This window comes from Bos mutus, chromosome 25 (assembly GCF_027580195.1).
Source record: "Bos mutus isolate GX-2022 chromosome 25, NWIPB_WYAK_1.1, whole genome shotgun sequence".
Classification (NCBI taxonomy): Eukaryota; Metazoa; Chordata; class Mammalia; order Artiodactyla; family Bovidae; genus Bos; species Bos mutus.
Window position 1 is genome coordinate 15137248 of NC_091641.1, and position 16081 is coordinate 15153328.

General features: G+C 50.2%; 2 protein-coding genes and 1 non-coding gene across 3 annotated transcripts; 2 read left to right on the forward strand and 1 right to left on the reverse strand.

Annotated features, from left to right (window-relative positions):
* The first annotated feature begins 50 nt into the window (after positions 1 to 50).
* CFAP119 (cilia and flagella associated protein 119) lies at positions 51 to 4337 on the forward strand. Its single transcript, XM_005888799.3, has 9 exons — positions 51 to 553; positions 1169 to 1200; positions 1774 to 1839; positions 2013 to 2182; positions 2725 to 2795; positions 2990 to 3106; positions 3187 to 3256; positions 3334 to 3423; positions 4140 to 4337. The coding sequence occupies exons 1-9, from the start codon at positions 350 to 352 to the stop codon at positions 4316 to 4318; spliced, it is 999 nt and encodes a 332-aa protein (XP_005888861.2). The 5' UTR covers positions 51 to 349; the 3' UTR covers positions 4319 to 4337.
* A 339-nt stretch (positions 4338 to 4676) lies between these two features.
* Positions 4677 to 13729, reverse strand: PHKG2 (phosphorylase kinase catalytic subunit gamma 2). The gene is made up of 10 exons (XM_005888798.3): positions 13572 to 13729; positions 13128 to 13240; positions 9550 to 9725; positions 9238 to 9292; positions 8043 to 8108; positions 7796 to 7959; positions 5545 to 5635; positions 5292 to 5445; positions 5094 to 5219; positions 4677 to 4996 (listed from the first exon to the last, which is right to left on the reverse strand). Exons 2-10 carry the CDS (start codon positions 13220 to 13222, stop codon positions 4703 to 4705), a joined length of 1221 nt encoding a protein of 406 aa, XP_005888860.2. The 5' UTR covers positions 13223 to 13240; positions 13572 to 13729; the 3' UTR covers positions 4677 to 4702.
* Positions 13730 to 15524: 1795 nt separating this feature from the next.
* Positions 15525 to 15629, forward strand: LOC138985660 (U6 spliceosomal RNA). Its single transcript, XR_011462705.1, has one exon. It is a non-coding gene; the product is annotated as a U6 spliceosomal RNA (small nuclear RNA).
* Positions 15630 to 16081: the final 452 nt, after the last annotated feature.

The following is a 16081-nucleotide window of genomic DNA, read 5'->3' on the forward strand; positions in this document are numbered from 1 at the left end:
ACAGGTCTACTTTCCAGTCCTAAAGACACCGCCTGCCCCAGATTAGCAACTTTGAAAGGAGGCCATGAGGGCGGGGCTTGCATCTTATTACGCACGCGCACTCTCTCCTCACTGATTGGAGAGAGCCTTACACTTTCTCCCCGGCTCCAGGAATTCCCTTAGCAACGGTCACCGTTGAGACGAGAGAGACGCCGCCAGCGGATTGGCTGCCCCGGGCATCTCTGCAACGCAAATTGGCTGGAGCGTCGATAGAGGGCCAGGCCTTAGCAGTGGCTGCCTGAGAACCGGCTGTCCCGGAACCGAGGCAAGACAGATCCTGTGGTGACCCCCAGCATAAAAGAGCGACAAGATGATCCGCCGGAAGTCCAGCCAATTCCAGGGACTAAAAATGCAGTCGGAGCTTGTACAGCATTACGAACTGCGGCGAGAACCCGAAAAAGACCTCAGCTCATTGGAAGAATCGGCCACGCGTATGGGAACAGGTGTGCGGACCGAATCCGGGACCGTGGCTTCGGTGGAAGTCGATAACGATCCTTCAGCCAACTTGTTCCCGGTGAGGACGGGACAGTGATTCGATCATGGATGTTTAAAAAGGGTTCCCCATCAGGGCGCCACCCGACGTTATGTTTACTAAAATTTAAGAAGTTTCCCCGGGCTGCTTTGGTGAGGAGGCAGAGGTGTGTGACCCCGCTCGTTATATGCTCATGAATAGTACTTAGGGATCGCTGAAGCCCAGCCCGGCAGCATTGCTCCTATCTAGTCCTCAAGATTGGAGAAGGCAATGGCACCCCACTCCAGTACTCTTGCCTGGAAAATCCCATGGACAGAGCAGCCTGGTAGGCTGCAGTCCATGGGGTCGCTAGGAGACGGACACGTCTGAGCGACTTCACTTTGACTTTTCACTTTCATGCATTGGAGGAGGAAATGGCAACCCACTCCAGTGTTCTTGCCTGGAGAATCCCATGGACAGAGGAGCCTGGTGGGCTGCCGTCTATGGGGTCGCACAGAGTCGGACACGACTGAAGCGACTTAGCAGCAGCAGCAGCAGTCCTCAAGATGAGAAGGCAACTTAGCACGTCCTTAGGCCGATAGAGATTCGAAACGTGCCAAGAACTAGGGGCCAGAAACAACACAGCTCTGCCTTTCCCAATTCGCTTTCTCTCCGCAGCCGCCGCTGCCCCAGCCCCGGATCTGTATATGGTGAGTATGAAGTCTGGGGGGAAAGTTACCCTTCACACTTGTATTATTCCTTTAGGGCTTCCCAACAATCCTGTCAAATAGCACTGGTATCTCCATTTTACAGATGAGGAAACTGAGGCCCAGAGATGCAATTACCCAAGATGACTATAAGCCAGGTCTCCTGCTGTCCCAGTCCAAAGACAGAGTGTGAGAAGAAGGTAGCCAAAGACTGAGAATGTAAATGTATCATTGCCTCTATGGAGCATTGTACAAATGGGGACACCGAGGCTCACAGAGGGAAATTTGCCCAGTTAAACAGCACGGGAGAGGCAGAAACTGGAACTCAAGTTTCCTAACTCTAGGTTTTATAAATGAAGAGGATTCTTAGAGTTCATTTAAGCCATTTACAGATGGAGAAAGTGAGGCCCAGAGAGGGAAGTGACCTACTTAAAGTGACATAGCAAGTTAGTGGAAGGGCCAGACCTCTAACTCAGCTCTCTTGGTTCCCAGTCCAATGCACTCACCACCACAGTCATATCATCAAACTAATGCATGATGGACACCAACACGTTTTCCTCTCTTTTCCTATGACAGGAAGTACCTGGACATCCATTCCATGCACATGCTGGAGAAGACAGCCAGCACTGAGGAGATGAGGGAGTATGGGGGGGAGGGGAGTAGGGAGGGGAAGAGCTAGCTTTGGGGGACAGCTGAGGGGGAGGTGGGCTGGGAAGGCATGAGGAATGCCTGGCTCCAAAGCCTGTTGTGCACTAGTGTGGAGCAGGGAAGGGAGACTCTAGTTGTCACTGATTCCTTCCTCTCTCCCTCCCAAGGGTGCTGGCTGAGCTGTTGGGACTAGGTTCTCCTGAGAAGAGCCTGCGGGATGCCATCACTCTGGACCTCTTCTCCCATGCACTCATCTTCTGCCGCCAGCAGGGCTTCTCCCTGGAGCAGACCTCAACAGCTTGTGCCCTGCTCCAAGATCTTCACAAGGCCTGTATTGGTAAGAGGAGGGGGCTCCCCGAGGGCCTGAGTCCAGGGCAGAGGAGGAGGAGGCTGGCACAAGTGATCAGGGGAAGTAACAGCAGGATTACCACCTGGAATCTTTGTTCTGTCATCACTAACAGAAGTTATCACACACAAGTTACTTCACCTTTGAAATCCTCTATCTCCTTATCTGTAATCAGGCTACGACACTAAGTTATTCAACTGTTCCGAGAAATGTTATGTGTAATATGTGTAAATATATACACAGTGCTTAATAAAACAGCTCTTTATTCCTGAAACCCATTTTCTACAGAATGCTTAATGAGAGCTAAATTATGTATTTCTCGCTTTCCTGTCACTTCCACTGGAATATACACTTCTTAAGGGCAGGACCTTGTCTGTCTTGTTTAGTGCCTAGAACAGTGCAGAATGGGTATTCAATATTTGTTGCCTAGATCTGTCTACTTCTAAAGCTCATGATCAGTAAGTAGCTGTTGAGTGAGTAAAATGTGATTATCAGGGAGGGGACTCAATGTCACATCTTGCTTTCCCTCCCAGAAACACCCTTGGGCAATGTGGAGGAATGTTACCGCTACTTCACCAGTGTTCTTTTTTGCCATGGAGTCAGGGTCAGTTTCACTCTCCCCATCCCCCCACCGCCTTAAGGTCCAGCCCAGCCTCCTACCCTCTCTCACACTCATTACCCTTATCTTCCTCTGAAGGCCCCAATGGGCTCTTCCTGCTCCTGGACTGCCAGGCACTTGGAGAAAAGGTGATGGTTTCGGGAGGTGGTCAGTCCTCTAACTCCCAATCATATCCACAGCGCCCCCCTTTCAGTATCGACCTCTTTAAGGAGGAACAGCTGCTGGCCCTGGCGGATTATGTGGTGAATACCTACTTCCGCCACTTCAAGCTCTACAAATATGTCTTCACACCCCAGGTACTGGGCCAGGGGCTACAAGAGGCCGCCCCTCGTCTCTCCTCTTTCCCCAGTGCAGTTGATTTCCTCCCTCTTCCCAGGTGCGGCTGGATCTCTCTTTGACTTACATGGGGCTAAAGCCACCCAGCCTCTGGTCAGAGGATGAGACAGGTAAGGGAGAATGCTGGGGCAAGAGCTGGACTGCACTGGGGCTGGGGCTGATGCCTCCTTCTGCTTCTGGCTTACAGAGAAAGAAAAGGGAGGAGAGGTGGAACAGCAGGCAGTCATCGCACAGGAGGTGGAATCGGAAACAGTGGTCCAGCCAAAGCCAGAGCCAAGTGAGGACCTGGAGGGGTTGGGGCTCCCTGTGACTTTGGGCAGGTGTGAAATCAAGGGTTCAGGACTTCAGATTTTTCATTTTAGTCATGGTGTCCTTTCTCCAAATAATTCCTTATGGAGAATGCATGTTCCAAGATGGAACAAAATAAAAGCACAGCTGCTGGGGGGTGAGGCAGGAGCTCCAGAAAAGGATTATAAAACCAACGACAGTAACAGCCAGCACACATCTGGCAATACTATGTGCTAGGCAGGCCTTGTTTTAAGCATTTTATATACATATATTGCCTGTGCCAAGTGGCCTGTGGAATCTGAATTCCCCAACCAGGAATTGAACCTGTGGCCCAAGTGGAAGCATGGAATCCTAATCACTGGACCACCAAGGAATTCCTGCATTTTACACATATTAACCCATTTACTCCTCTCTCAATCCTAGTTAAGTGTTATCACTGGATTTTACACAGGAGGAAATGTTCAATCACCTGCCTGAGGTCACACAGCTGCTAAAGGAGCAATTGGGAAATGCAGCGTACATAAAACCTCTGCCCATCTTTCTCTTCTAGAAGGGCTGGCTGACATTTCCTGAATTGAAGAAACACTGCCACCTGGGTCACTCCTGGGATAGTCCCCCTTGAAGGTCGTGCATGCCTGGCTAGGGGTCGGTCCCTCAGCCCCATGGCCTCTCCCCTGACCCGCCCCTTCTTCCCCGCCCCTGCAGGCCAGGTCTCCATCCTCCGAGCCTACATCAAGAACCAGATGAACAAGGAGCTGCGGCAGCTCCAACAACTGGTGGAGGAGCGGCTCAAAGCCAGTGAGGAAAGGCTCAGCAGCAAGCTGACCACCCTCGAGCAGCCCCTCCAGCTACCTCCAGGCAAAGGCAAGAACAAGACCAAGTGACTCCCTGCGTTTTCCCCAATAAAGGCCTGGGCCAAAGTGGCCCCACCACGCCCCGCCCCACCCCCTCCTGAGCACCTTCTGAGCTTCCCTGCTGAAGCCAGACACCAGACACAGGGGACTGGCTCTCTGGCGTGTAGCAGGTTTTATTGCATACGTGGTGCAGGCAGCACAGATAAGGCCAGGCGTGGCACCCTGGGTGGCTCTCTTCCACCCCAGCTCTGATCTCAAAGCCCTGGCTGGCGGGGGTAGGCGTACCACACTGGCCTCTATGATAGTATGATTGGTGGCGGGCCTGGCCAATGGTGGCTTGTGGCCAGAGCCCAGAGGGGCTGGAATGATAAAGAACCTTCTCCTGGAGAGTTCTGCATCCTCCGGGATGACGTGCTAGCCCAGCACTAGCATGGCCTCATCCTCAGCGATAGTAGCCGAGTCCCCTTCCTCTTCAGAGCCCATCATGGGAAAAGGCCCCGGGGGCCGGTGCTGAAAGAGGGCTGCCCGGTTCTGCTGCTCACCCTTCTTCACCCAGTGTCCGTAGAGCCGGAAGGCACAGTTGTCGATCAGGCGCCGCACTGGCCGCAGCGCGTAAGGGTCCCTCAATAGCGCACTCTTGGTCAGTGGCCGGATACGGTGGGCGCTTAAGGCTACCCGTCCAGCGGCCAGCACGGTCCACACTGCCACCTAGGAAGGGGGGTGGTGTGAGCTCCACTGGCACAGTCACCATAAGAAAAATCCTGGGAAGAGGAGGAGGCCTAGACCCTGACACGCTCAGGCTTACCCGAAACCGCTGGCGAGGGGTGAGGTTCCAGGCTTGGCTGCCTTCACAGCGCTCAAAGAATGGGTGCTGTAGGGCCTGCTCAGCTGTCAGGCGCTCCACAGGATCCACTTGTAGCAGCCTGGAGATCTAGGGAAAACCCCAGAGCATGAGGAGCAGCTCTTGGGCCTCTCTCCTTGCCCACTCACAACCCCAGCTCACCAGGTCTTTCACAGTGTCTGAACGGTCGTCCCACTCGGGTGAACTAAACTGGTACTGGCCCTCCATGATCATACGTAACATCAGGATCTGGCGTCGGTGCCAGAATGGTGGGGAGCCCGCCAGGAGTGTGAACAAGATCACCCCGCAGGCCCAGCTGGGAAAGAGGAGTGGGGAGGGGGGACCAGGTGATAAGCAAAGGTGTTGAAGAACAGTACACAAAGGAGGAGGGAAGGGCGGGGAACGGGAAACTCACAGATCGACCTCCTTGCCGTAGCCTGGGTGAGTTTCATCCATGGAGCACTTAAGGATCTCTGGTGCTAGATACCCTGGAGTCCCACACAACTCTGGGGAGAGAGGCCTGAAATGGATGGGGTGTCACCAGCCCCCTCAAGGACCCTTCACACTAGACCTCTGCTGGAGCCTCACCACCACCAGGGCCACAAGTGTTTCCATCCTGCACCTGCCAGCCTTCTGCCAAGTGTCAGTGTTAGAGCCTCACTCTAATGAACAAGTACCTACCAAGGCTCCTGGTGGCCTTCCTGGGAAAACCTGGTGTTTGGGTTGACTTCAAAGCACTATCCAACTGTATCATTTGCCTCCTCCACCAGCCCTCACCTCACACAACTTATTACCATGTTTTATATACATACACACGTAGAAAACAGAAATTAAATCTTTTCTGCATTCCTTTCTGCCCAAATCTAATCCTCCTCCTAGAATCTCTACTGCGGTTAGTGGAACCACCACTCAACCCAGGGGAGTGTGTAGGAATATGGGATTTCTTAAGACACATTCTGGGTATGTCCTTTGTTGAAAACCCTTCTCTGGCTTTCCATCATGGCCTCAGGGTCAAGTCTAGACCCCTAAAGCATAAAGCCTTCCATGACTTGATCAAAGCCTGTATTTTTACTTTCTTCTACCATTTCTGGCACCGGTTCTTCCACTCTAGCAGTTGCACTCTGTGATCCGTGGCACACTTCCAAGAAGTCTTAAGAGGCTTGAACTGAGAAACTGCCTTTCTCTTGGCAAATGCCTTCCTAGATAAACTATTTACTGAACACCTACTGTGTGCCAAGCACCATACTAGACACAATGGCAAATCCAACGTGCCCTTAGTAAGCTCACCATCTACCAGGAAGCACACAGTGTAAGACATGTATCATGAAGTGGGGGAGAGCTAGGAGCAAAAAGCAGCGGCTCTACCCTGACCTGGAGCTTTCAAGTAAAAAAACTGAATTATCCAAGCCAAGGGAGATGGTGGAGTGGGAAGGGGCAAAAATGATTCAGAATGGAGAAGTGTGTGTGGGAGCCCAAAGGGAGAAAAATACCTGCATGTGGAAGATGTGTAAGTCCACAGAGTAAGAGCGTGAGCTCTGGAGTCACACTGCCCAAGTTCAAATCACACATGACCTTGGGCGTGTCACTTCACCTCATTAAGCCCATTTATAAAATAGAGACACAGATACTATTTCAGAGTTGTTAAGAGGATCTAGAGAAACAAGCCATATAAAGACTCCATGTGCTGCCTGATTCAGAGCAAGTGCCCAGGGAAGGTGGTGGTGGTTCAGTTGCTCAGTCGAGTCCGACTCTGTGATCCCATGGACTGAAGCACACTAGGCTTCCCTGTCCGTCACAATCTCCCAGAGCTTGCTCAAACTCATGAAGGTTAACCAGTGAAGGTTAGCTGTTAAGCCCAGGGCAGAGGCACTGAAAGACAGGAAGTGGCCTATTAAAGGCTCTGGGGAGTCCCGCAGTTGAATTTTGTCTAGTTTGCCACTTGCGTTAGAAATGGTTGTCACAACAAATGTGTTAACGTGAGGGGACCCTGAGTCCCAAGGCATCAAGTGAGCAGCGCTGTCGGCCCACATCAGGCCCCTCATGGCACTTGAGCAGCACACCGTGGCCCTGCCTCCGCCAGACCTCAAAGGTGCAGCTGAGCCCTTCTGTCACTGCGTGCGTGCTAAGTCACTTCAGTCGTGTTCCACTCTTTGCAACCCTATGGACTGCAGCCCACCAGGCTCCTCTGTCCATGGATTCTCCAGGCAAGAATACTGGAGTAGGTTGCCATGCCTTTCTCCAGGGGATCTTCCCAACCCAGGGATCAAACCCATGCCTCCTGCATTGGCAGGTGGGTTCTTCACCACTGGAGTCACCTGGGAAGCCCCACTGTCCCTCGCTCCCTCTCTTTTTCTTCCTATGACAAGCCCAGCCTCCCCAGGCCCAGATCCGAGCCCCTTCCTCTGTGGGTCCCTACATCTGAATCGGTGCTCCTTCCTCCTGGCTCTCCAGCATGGCCCCCTGCCTGCTGTGTGCCATGATCTGTTCACTCCATCCTCCCCAGGGCAGGGAACCCACTTTCATTTGCACACTAGGCTTTGCACCCAGCAGGTAGCTGGCAAGCACTCACTGACTTTCCGTGGGACCCAGTTCTCAGACCCAGCCAACCAGTCCCAAGCCTGAGCCTCCATCTCTCCCAAGCCCCTCAGAGCACCAGGTCCCCTCACCTCGAAGCTTCTCGCCTGGTTCCAGGTGGCAAGAGAACCCAAAATCTGAAAGTCGGATCTGCATATTGTCATCTAGGAGAATATTCTCGGGCTTCAGGTCTCGGTGTACAATATTGTTGTTGTGGAGAAAACTCACTGCTTCCAGCAGAGACCTCATGATGGACCTGGGGGAGGTGCAGGCTGCTCTGCTTCTCCCCGCCCCGCCCCACCCCCTGCTCATCCCGGGGGCTACAGGCTCAGCCATTACCTGGTTTCTTTTTCTGAGAGGGCCACCTTCTCTGTGAGATAGTCAAACAGCTCTCCCTTCCGCATCCTAAGGGACAGGAGGGGTTGGGAGATGGGTGCACCTCACAGTGGAGGCTGAGAAAATAAGCCAGTGCTCACAACAAATACCATGGAAGAGGTCAGTCAAGGAAGATCCCTCTGTAAGCAAATGAAAGGGCCTCGAGACAAAGCACTCCAAGAGTGAACCAGATGTCAGGGCCAGTTTGCTCCAAGGTGCCAGCAGTCATAATCTCTGCATTGTGGGATGTCCCTGGCAGTTCAGCAGTTCAGAAACTGTGCTTCCAGTGTGATGGCTGCAGGTCTGATCCCTGGTCAGGGAACCAAAACCTCACAAGCCGCATAGCGTGGCCACATTTTTTTAAAAAAGCAAGAATAAATGATCATTTACAGGAAGTCCCTGTTATCTGACAATATATTTAAAAAAAAAAAAAAAAAAGTCTTTTGAAGTGAACCTGTTTAGACCATGGGCCAAAATTTCACAGTTAATAGTAGCAAGAAAGTTGAATAGGACTTTACTTTGAATTTTGCTTACTTTATGTTCTCTTTAAAAACTGAGGTTATAATTGCAACTCTGAATCAATCCTTGAAATAAAGAACACATCAGGTTCTGCAACACTGTTGCATGGTGGTGAAGCAGACACTTCCTACTTGCCCTCCACTTTTGCAGAGGTCATTTCTGTCTGAAGACTTAGTAAATTTCTCCCAAGTGCCTCTCTTAAACATCTGGTATCCAAACCATTCTCTTTTGAACTTCCTTTGTAACTGGTTTGTATTATAGCACCCAAAGTATTTGACATTCAGATTCAGACCAATCAGAAAAAGAATCGATGGGCAGAGAGATTCCAGTGGAGAGTGTTAAACATTGAAAGATGGGTGAGGGGAAAGTCTGTTTATACGTGGTCAGCTCATGAATGAACACCTTCCTCTTAAAACAGGGTCTCATGAAGACCCTTTATATTTAGCTGGTCACTAAGACTCTTGAAGAACTTGTCTCAATCAGGGCACCTAGGAAAAAGGGCCCATGCCCTGGGCTGGCAGGTCTGAGCCGGAGCAGAGGAAGGTGTGGGCAGGGTGGTCTTCAGCCCACTGAGCTGTAAGGCTGGGGAAGTGCAAGGAGGAGAGGAAGAGGATTTCGGTCAGGGAAGGGGGATACTCACAGGTCAAACACCAGGAACATGAAGCTAGAAGACTCGTAGGAATCGATGAGAGTGACTGGGGAAAGAGGCAGAGAGGCAGAGAGCCAGAGATGGAAAGGAGCAGCTGCATACCAGAGGGCCTCTTCCACCCTGAGGCAGCAGGGGGCTGTTCCTGGGAAGGAAGGAGAACCGGAGGAGGCAGGAGGGGCCCAAAGGCTGGCCACACTTTGATGAGGTGCAGCGGAGCCAGGAGCAAGGGAGCAGAGTGTGGAGGCAGTGCTGGGGCAGGTGGGCGGTGGGCTGGGCTAACAGGAGTGGGGAAAGCAGCCTCACTGATGTGGGGGTGGCCGGCGACCTGGCGAAGGATGTGTGTCTCCCGCCGCGTGGCCTCTCGCACCTCCTCCAGCTGCTCAGGACTCAACCGCTCGGCTGTCACCTCCATGATCTTCACTGCAAACTCCTGGCCAGTAGCCCGATGAACACAGCGGCGGACCACAGAGCTCACTCCTCTGCCAGAGTCGGACAACACATGAGTCAGGGCCTCCTGCCTTCTCGTTTCCACACAGAGTGGAGCCTTGGCAGCCTCACATCCTCTGCGCCAGACTCCGGAGACCCAGCTAGACAAGGTGACTTCCTGAGGAGCTCACCTTGGCCTACTGGAGCTTCACAGCAGCCTCAGTCAGAGACCTGGGCACCCAGCAAGGAGCAACATAGAGCTCACAGGGCAGGGGGGCAGGGGTCCTGGGTTCCAGGCTCTGCCACTCCCTCTGGAAGTGAGCCCAGACACTGAGCCCCCAAACCTGCCCCATGCCCCTGAACCCCACAAGGAGAAGGCAGGAAGAAGTGACCTAAGGCCCCCTCCAGATTTTACGCACTTCCATGGTTACCCCATCTAAATTCCAAAGTTCCCCTACAATACCTCAGGTGAAATAAACCTTGGGCCACTGACTGGAAGACCAAAGTTGAGAAGCAGATCTTGGGTTTAGGCCCCAAACTTGCCACTAATTAACCTCTAAGTGACCCCCTGACATAAGGTCTCTGGGCTCCCACTTCATCAGCTCTGAAATGTAGCCAACAACATCCTTAAGGGATGCTGAAAGGCATTAATGAAGTACAGACAGGAAAGCCCATTTGGCTTTGTAAAGACAAAGCCCTAGGAGACTTTTTTGGTGGTCCAGTGGTTAAGAATCCACCTGCTACAGCTGGGGACACAGGTTCAATCCCTGCTCTGAGAGGATCCCTCATGCCATGGGGCAACTAAGCCCAAGAGTCACAACCACTGAGCCCATGCTCCAGAGGCTGTGCTCTGCCACAAGAGAAAGTCTGGGTGCAGCAATGAAGACCCAGTGCAGTCAAAAAAAAATAGACAAAGTCCTAGGGAATTCAATGGTGGTCCAGTGGTTAGGACTCCACACATCCACTGCAGGGGACTCAGGTTCCATCCCTGGTCAGGGTACTAAGATCCTGGAAACCGGATAGCACAACCAAAAGAAAAGAAAAGAGACGAAGTCCTAGACAGGGATTTCCCGGCTTGGGCTCTGTCACCAACTCTGTATGACCCTACAAGTACTTCAGGCTAAGGTGCAAATCTCTCCAGAATCTGTCTTCATACCACATTTCACATTCTGGTTCCCTGGATGCCCTTCACATAACCTCATTTCTGTGTTCCCAGGGCCTCCTTGCATTTATGGAACTCTTTTGCTTGAAATGCCTCTCACCTACCTCTCTGCTTCAATCAATGGACACAAACTATTGGTCCTCCAGCCTAACACAGATACATTACACTGTGACAAGGGCACCGTTCTCTACAAATCTGAATTCACATCTCTTAGGCGGTTGAGAACCCTCCAGCTGCCACAAGGCTCAATCACTTTCTACTCTTTTACTCTTGGCCACTTCACAGTTTTAATTTCCTGCCCAAACAGTAAGGGCATTGGAGTTTCAGGTCCTTGGTCTAGTTATTTTCATCTTTCAATGAACCTCTGAGAATTTGTGAAAAGCTGCAGAGCTCTGCCACACATACCCAACATTTTTATAATTTCAGGGGGTGGGTCAAAGATCCTTTGAAGAATCCCTGCTTTAAGACTCAAAGTAAATGCAATGTCAACCAATTCTTCATTTATTCTCCAGGAAGAAGGGACCACTCCCTTCTCTGGTATCCTACAGTATTTTACCTGTAGGAGCATTCCCTTTTAATTAAGCTTTCCTATTATATGTCATGACCACCAACTTGGAAAACTTGAGTCTTTGGACTCAAACTCCAAACTTTTCCTACTGATACAGCCTAGTACCTTGTTCTCTGAAAGTGAGAGTGTTAGTCACTCAGTTATGTTCAACTCCTTGAAACCCCATGGACTGCAGCCCTCCAGGCTCCTGTCCATGGAATTCTCCAGGCAAGATCCTGGTGTGGGTAGCCACTTCCTTCTCCAGAGGGTCTTCCTGACTCAGGGATTGAAGCTGGGTCTCCTGCATTACAGGCAGATTCCTTACCATCTGAACCACCAGGGAAGCCCTGTCCACCCCTTAAATGTAAAGACTTCCCATCCCATCCTTGGCCCTCCTGTTCTCAGGCTACATACACTCTCAGTAATCTTATCCACTTCCATGACTTCAACATTCATGCCCAGAAGCTACCCTCCCCTCCTTTTCTTTGGCTACATCACACAGCTTGTGGGATCTCAGTTCCTCAACCAGGGATCTAGCCTGGGCCATGGTAGTGAAAGTACAGAATCGTAACCACTAGACCACCAAGGAAGCTCCCCCCACCCCTGCCCCATGTCTCCCTAAATCAGGCCGACATGTCTTACTGAATGAATTGCTTCCCGAGGTCCTAGAGACATCCCTCTGTCCTCATGACCTTGTGAGTATAGTCTTAACCACTGAACCGCCAGGCGGGTAGTCCCTCTTCCAACTTTTCCCACTCTTAACACACTCTGGCCGCTATAATCTTCTATCTATTGCTTTAATTGGCTCTTTGCTGTGCTGAGCCTTTGCACTACCCTTCCCTCTGCCTGGAATATATCCTGCCTCAGTGTATTATCTGTTCATTCTCATCCTTCAAGTCTCAGTTCCATTAATTACTCTTGTTCTATCACCTTATTTATTTTATCCCTAGCACTTACACTGAAATTTAACTTGTTTTCATGTTTATTGTCTCTCTCCACTACTCGAATATAAACTCCAGGAGAACAGAAATCTTATCAGATGTAGGATGTGGGTCTCACATCTCCAGTGCACCCAGCACATTGTACATGCTTTGGAAACCCTGATGAATGAACGTATTAGTCACTGCCTCTACAGGTGAAGCTTTCCTTCTATGTGATGCCTGCTGAACTCCTAGTCATCCTTCAAGACCCAAATATCACTCCTTCTGGGAAGCTGTGGTCTTCTGAGACCCAACAGCACTTTTTACACAGCTTAATGCTACCTGAATGTTCCTGTCTCTTTCCATCACTTTACTTGGAGTACCTCCAGGGCATATATAGTCCATGGGGTCACAAAAAGTCGGACAGGACTAAGCGACTTTCAGTTTCACTTTCCAGGGCAAAAACATCTCTTCTAACCTCCCCATGTTTACCTTTGTGTCTGGCAAACAGTAGGCGCTTGAATTATGTTTGTTGAATACATACATGAATGACTGGTGAAAAAATAGGGGCTGACTCAGAAAAAGAGTCTAGTCACCAAGTGTTTCTCCACTCACACAGGGAAATGTGTTGGAGGAAATGGTAACCCACTCCAGTATTCTTGCCTGGAGAATCCCATGGACAGAGGAGCCTGGCAGGCTACACTCCATGGGGTCGCAAGAGTCGGACACGACTTAGTGACTAAAGCAAGCAAGCAAGCATGGGAAATGTGTATCCTGGCTAGGACCTGACCTTTCTGGATCTCTGTTTCCCTAGACGTGGCCTTACCTGCCAATGACGTCTTTAGGATCGTACTTCTGATAAAATTCTTTGGCTGCAGCCCAGTCGGGCAGCTCATCCTCTGGCCCCACGTCCAATGTCATTCTGAAAGAGGTGGGGGCCTGTGAGGAGGAAACGGAGGGCAGTGAGGGCAAGGAGGCCCACAGGCTCTGAGAGGACGCACATCGCGGCTCGCGGAGGCGCAGCCCTTGTGGCTGGGGAGCCAGGATCCTGGGGGATGGGGACGGGGTGGGGGAAGGATCGGGACAGGGGAGACCCCAAGAAAGGGCCTTAGGGATTGGGATGGGATGGCAAGGCAGGGAGGGGGACAGGGGAGGGGAAGGGAAAAGGTACGGAGGAAGAGGGGAAGGGGCACCCGGACGGGCGGCTGTTGCTGCGCAGGCGCATTTGGGCGGGTGCTGGGAAGGGGCGCAGGGTCTCGCGCGGGCTCACCAGCGGGGGCGGAGAGAGAAGCCAGAGTCGATCAGAGGCCGCCCTGTCGCGGGGTTCGCCCCTAGCCTCTTTCCTTAACCACAGGCTGTGCCGGCGAAGACCTCAGGCCCCACCCCCATTCTGTCCGCCAATGGCCAGAGTCACCCAAAGACTGAGGTTCAAAAATCCTTCGGATTGGAAACTGGTAGTCCAATAGGAAGCCGAGAATCCCGAGGCTGGCCCGGGAGTTCGAGCTCTGAGTTACCTGAGGCTGCGACGCTAGGGCGGGGCTTCAGATACGGCCAATCAGGGCACGGTATCTGCTGGGACCAGCAGAGGGCGGAGCTTGTTCAGCAACAGGGCTAGAGGCCTGAAAACAGACCCGGAAGTTAGGTTTACCGGTAAGTGTCACCTCCTGGTACTTGGTACGTTGCCCTCCTTGGCCTTACGATTCCCACCCGGACTTCGGCATGGTCTCTTCAGTCGCTCAAAATCACTGTCTAAACTTGGGTGTTAAAAATATTAGCAGCCTGGTCCAAAGCGCCTGCTTTGAGGGGCTGACTCAAGCCCTTAATATGTTAGGCGCACGCAACCTGGTGCTGAACTTGGCTAATTTTATGAGCCACGGCCTTTCAGCCAGAAAAGGCTTTCTCATTCTGTGGATGCTCTGACTCGGATACCTCCAAATCTCTTGTTGTTCAGGGTCTCAGTCGTGTCTGACTCTTTGCGATCCCATGGACTGCAGTACACTAGGCTTCCCTGTCCTTCACCATCTCCCCGAGTTTGCTCAAACTCATCTCTTCAGTTGGTGATTCCAAAACCCTAGTGCTATCTGGAAGACCATTTTTTTCCGGTTTCCCACCACCCCGCCCCCAAAGTCTTGAGGAATATCACCCTTAAAAAATGTATTTTTTTATTTGATTGCGCTAGATCCTAGTTGTGGCACGTCGGATCCTTGGTCTTTGCAGCATGCGAGATCTTTGTTCTGGGGCATGTGGGATCTAGTTACCTGACCAGGGATTGAAGTTGAGCCCCCTGCATTGGGAGTATGAAGCCTTAGCCACTGGATCACCAAGGAAGTCCCTCGCTCTCTGTTCTAAGCTTACCAGGTTATCACTCTGCCAGGAGCGACTTGCTCCACAAGTTTTCTTAGTGCAGCTCAACCCTAGCATTCACTTACTTATTCAACAAATATTTGTTGAGCATCTAAGTGATAGACTAACAGCAACAGAAAAAAATTAGGTCCCTACTCTTGTGTAGGTTATATTCCAGATAGAGGCAGAGAACTAACTCATTTAATTTTTTAACAACTATCTTATTAAGAGAAATATAACTTTCAGATTGCAACCAAATGAAGAGAAAAACGAATCCAAGTAACTTTTTAATGGAGTACTTTGACCTTATACCATTTAAAGACAGAATAACTCAAAGAAATCTTGTATTTTACTTGGTAGATTTGCTTGGTAGTATAATGGGACAATTATTTTGAATAAAGTGAATAAACACATTGATGTAATTGGCAGTCTAGGTTCTTACTGTGGAAATATTTGGAATGGGGAGAGAACCTTATGACTGAAATTGGAGGTATGATTTTAAGAATGAATAGATAACATTAGCTATTTTCTTGCTCTAATCTGTGAAAGGGCCAAGGACCAATAGAGCCTGTCCAGTAGTGAGCACAGCTAGTGTCTAAATACTGATTTCAAAGCAACAGTCCTCAATAAAAGGAACCAGGGCTCCTTGGGAGAAATGGCCAATTCCCACGCTAAAGCAGAGAAAGTACAAGATGGGCCTGGAATAATTTGTGCCAAAAAGTAAGTGAAGAAAGATGGGAACTTAAACACAAGAACCAGGTTGAAATCAGGGACAAAAAGGGTAATGACACTGAGAGAGCTATGAAGGAGCCTTCTCACGTGCTAAAAATGTTCTATTCACCTGATTACACAGGCGTGTTCATGTAAAAACATTCACCTAGTGCTCGCTTCGGCAGCACATATACTAAAATTGGAACGACAGAGAAGATTAGCATGGCCCCTGTGTAAGGATGACATGCAAATTCATGAAGCGTTCCATATTTTTAACAACAAAATTCTGTAAAGCAATTATCCTTCAATAAAAAAATCAATTAAAAAGAAAAAAAACATTCACCCATTGGCACAATAAGATCTGTGTACTGTAAGTAAATCATGCCATTATACCTCAACAAAACTATTTAAAAAGGTTAATGGTGGTAATGGGTATAGTAAATTGAATTTAAAAACAAATCTGAGGCCATACTGACACTAAAAATTGTAAATAAATAAATGAAGGAGAAAAAGACCTATATAATAGAATGCCAACTAATAAGTGTAGAAAGAATGATAAAGTTAAACAACATTTTGTAAGCCTTGTAATAACTGACTTGGGCAAAACAGGCATTAAAGTTATTGGGAAAAATTTGGTGAGGTATTTAAACAGATAACTGTTTAATTACAAAGAAAAAAATTATCTTTACCTCACAGAAATCTGACACTACCTTAGAACCAAGTTGT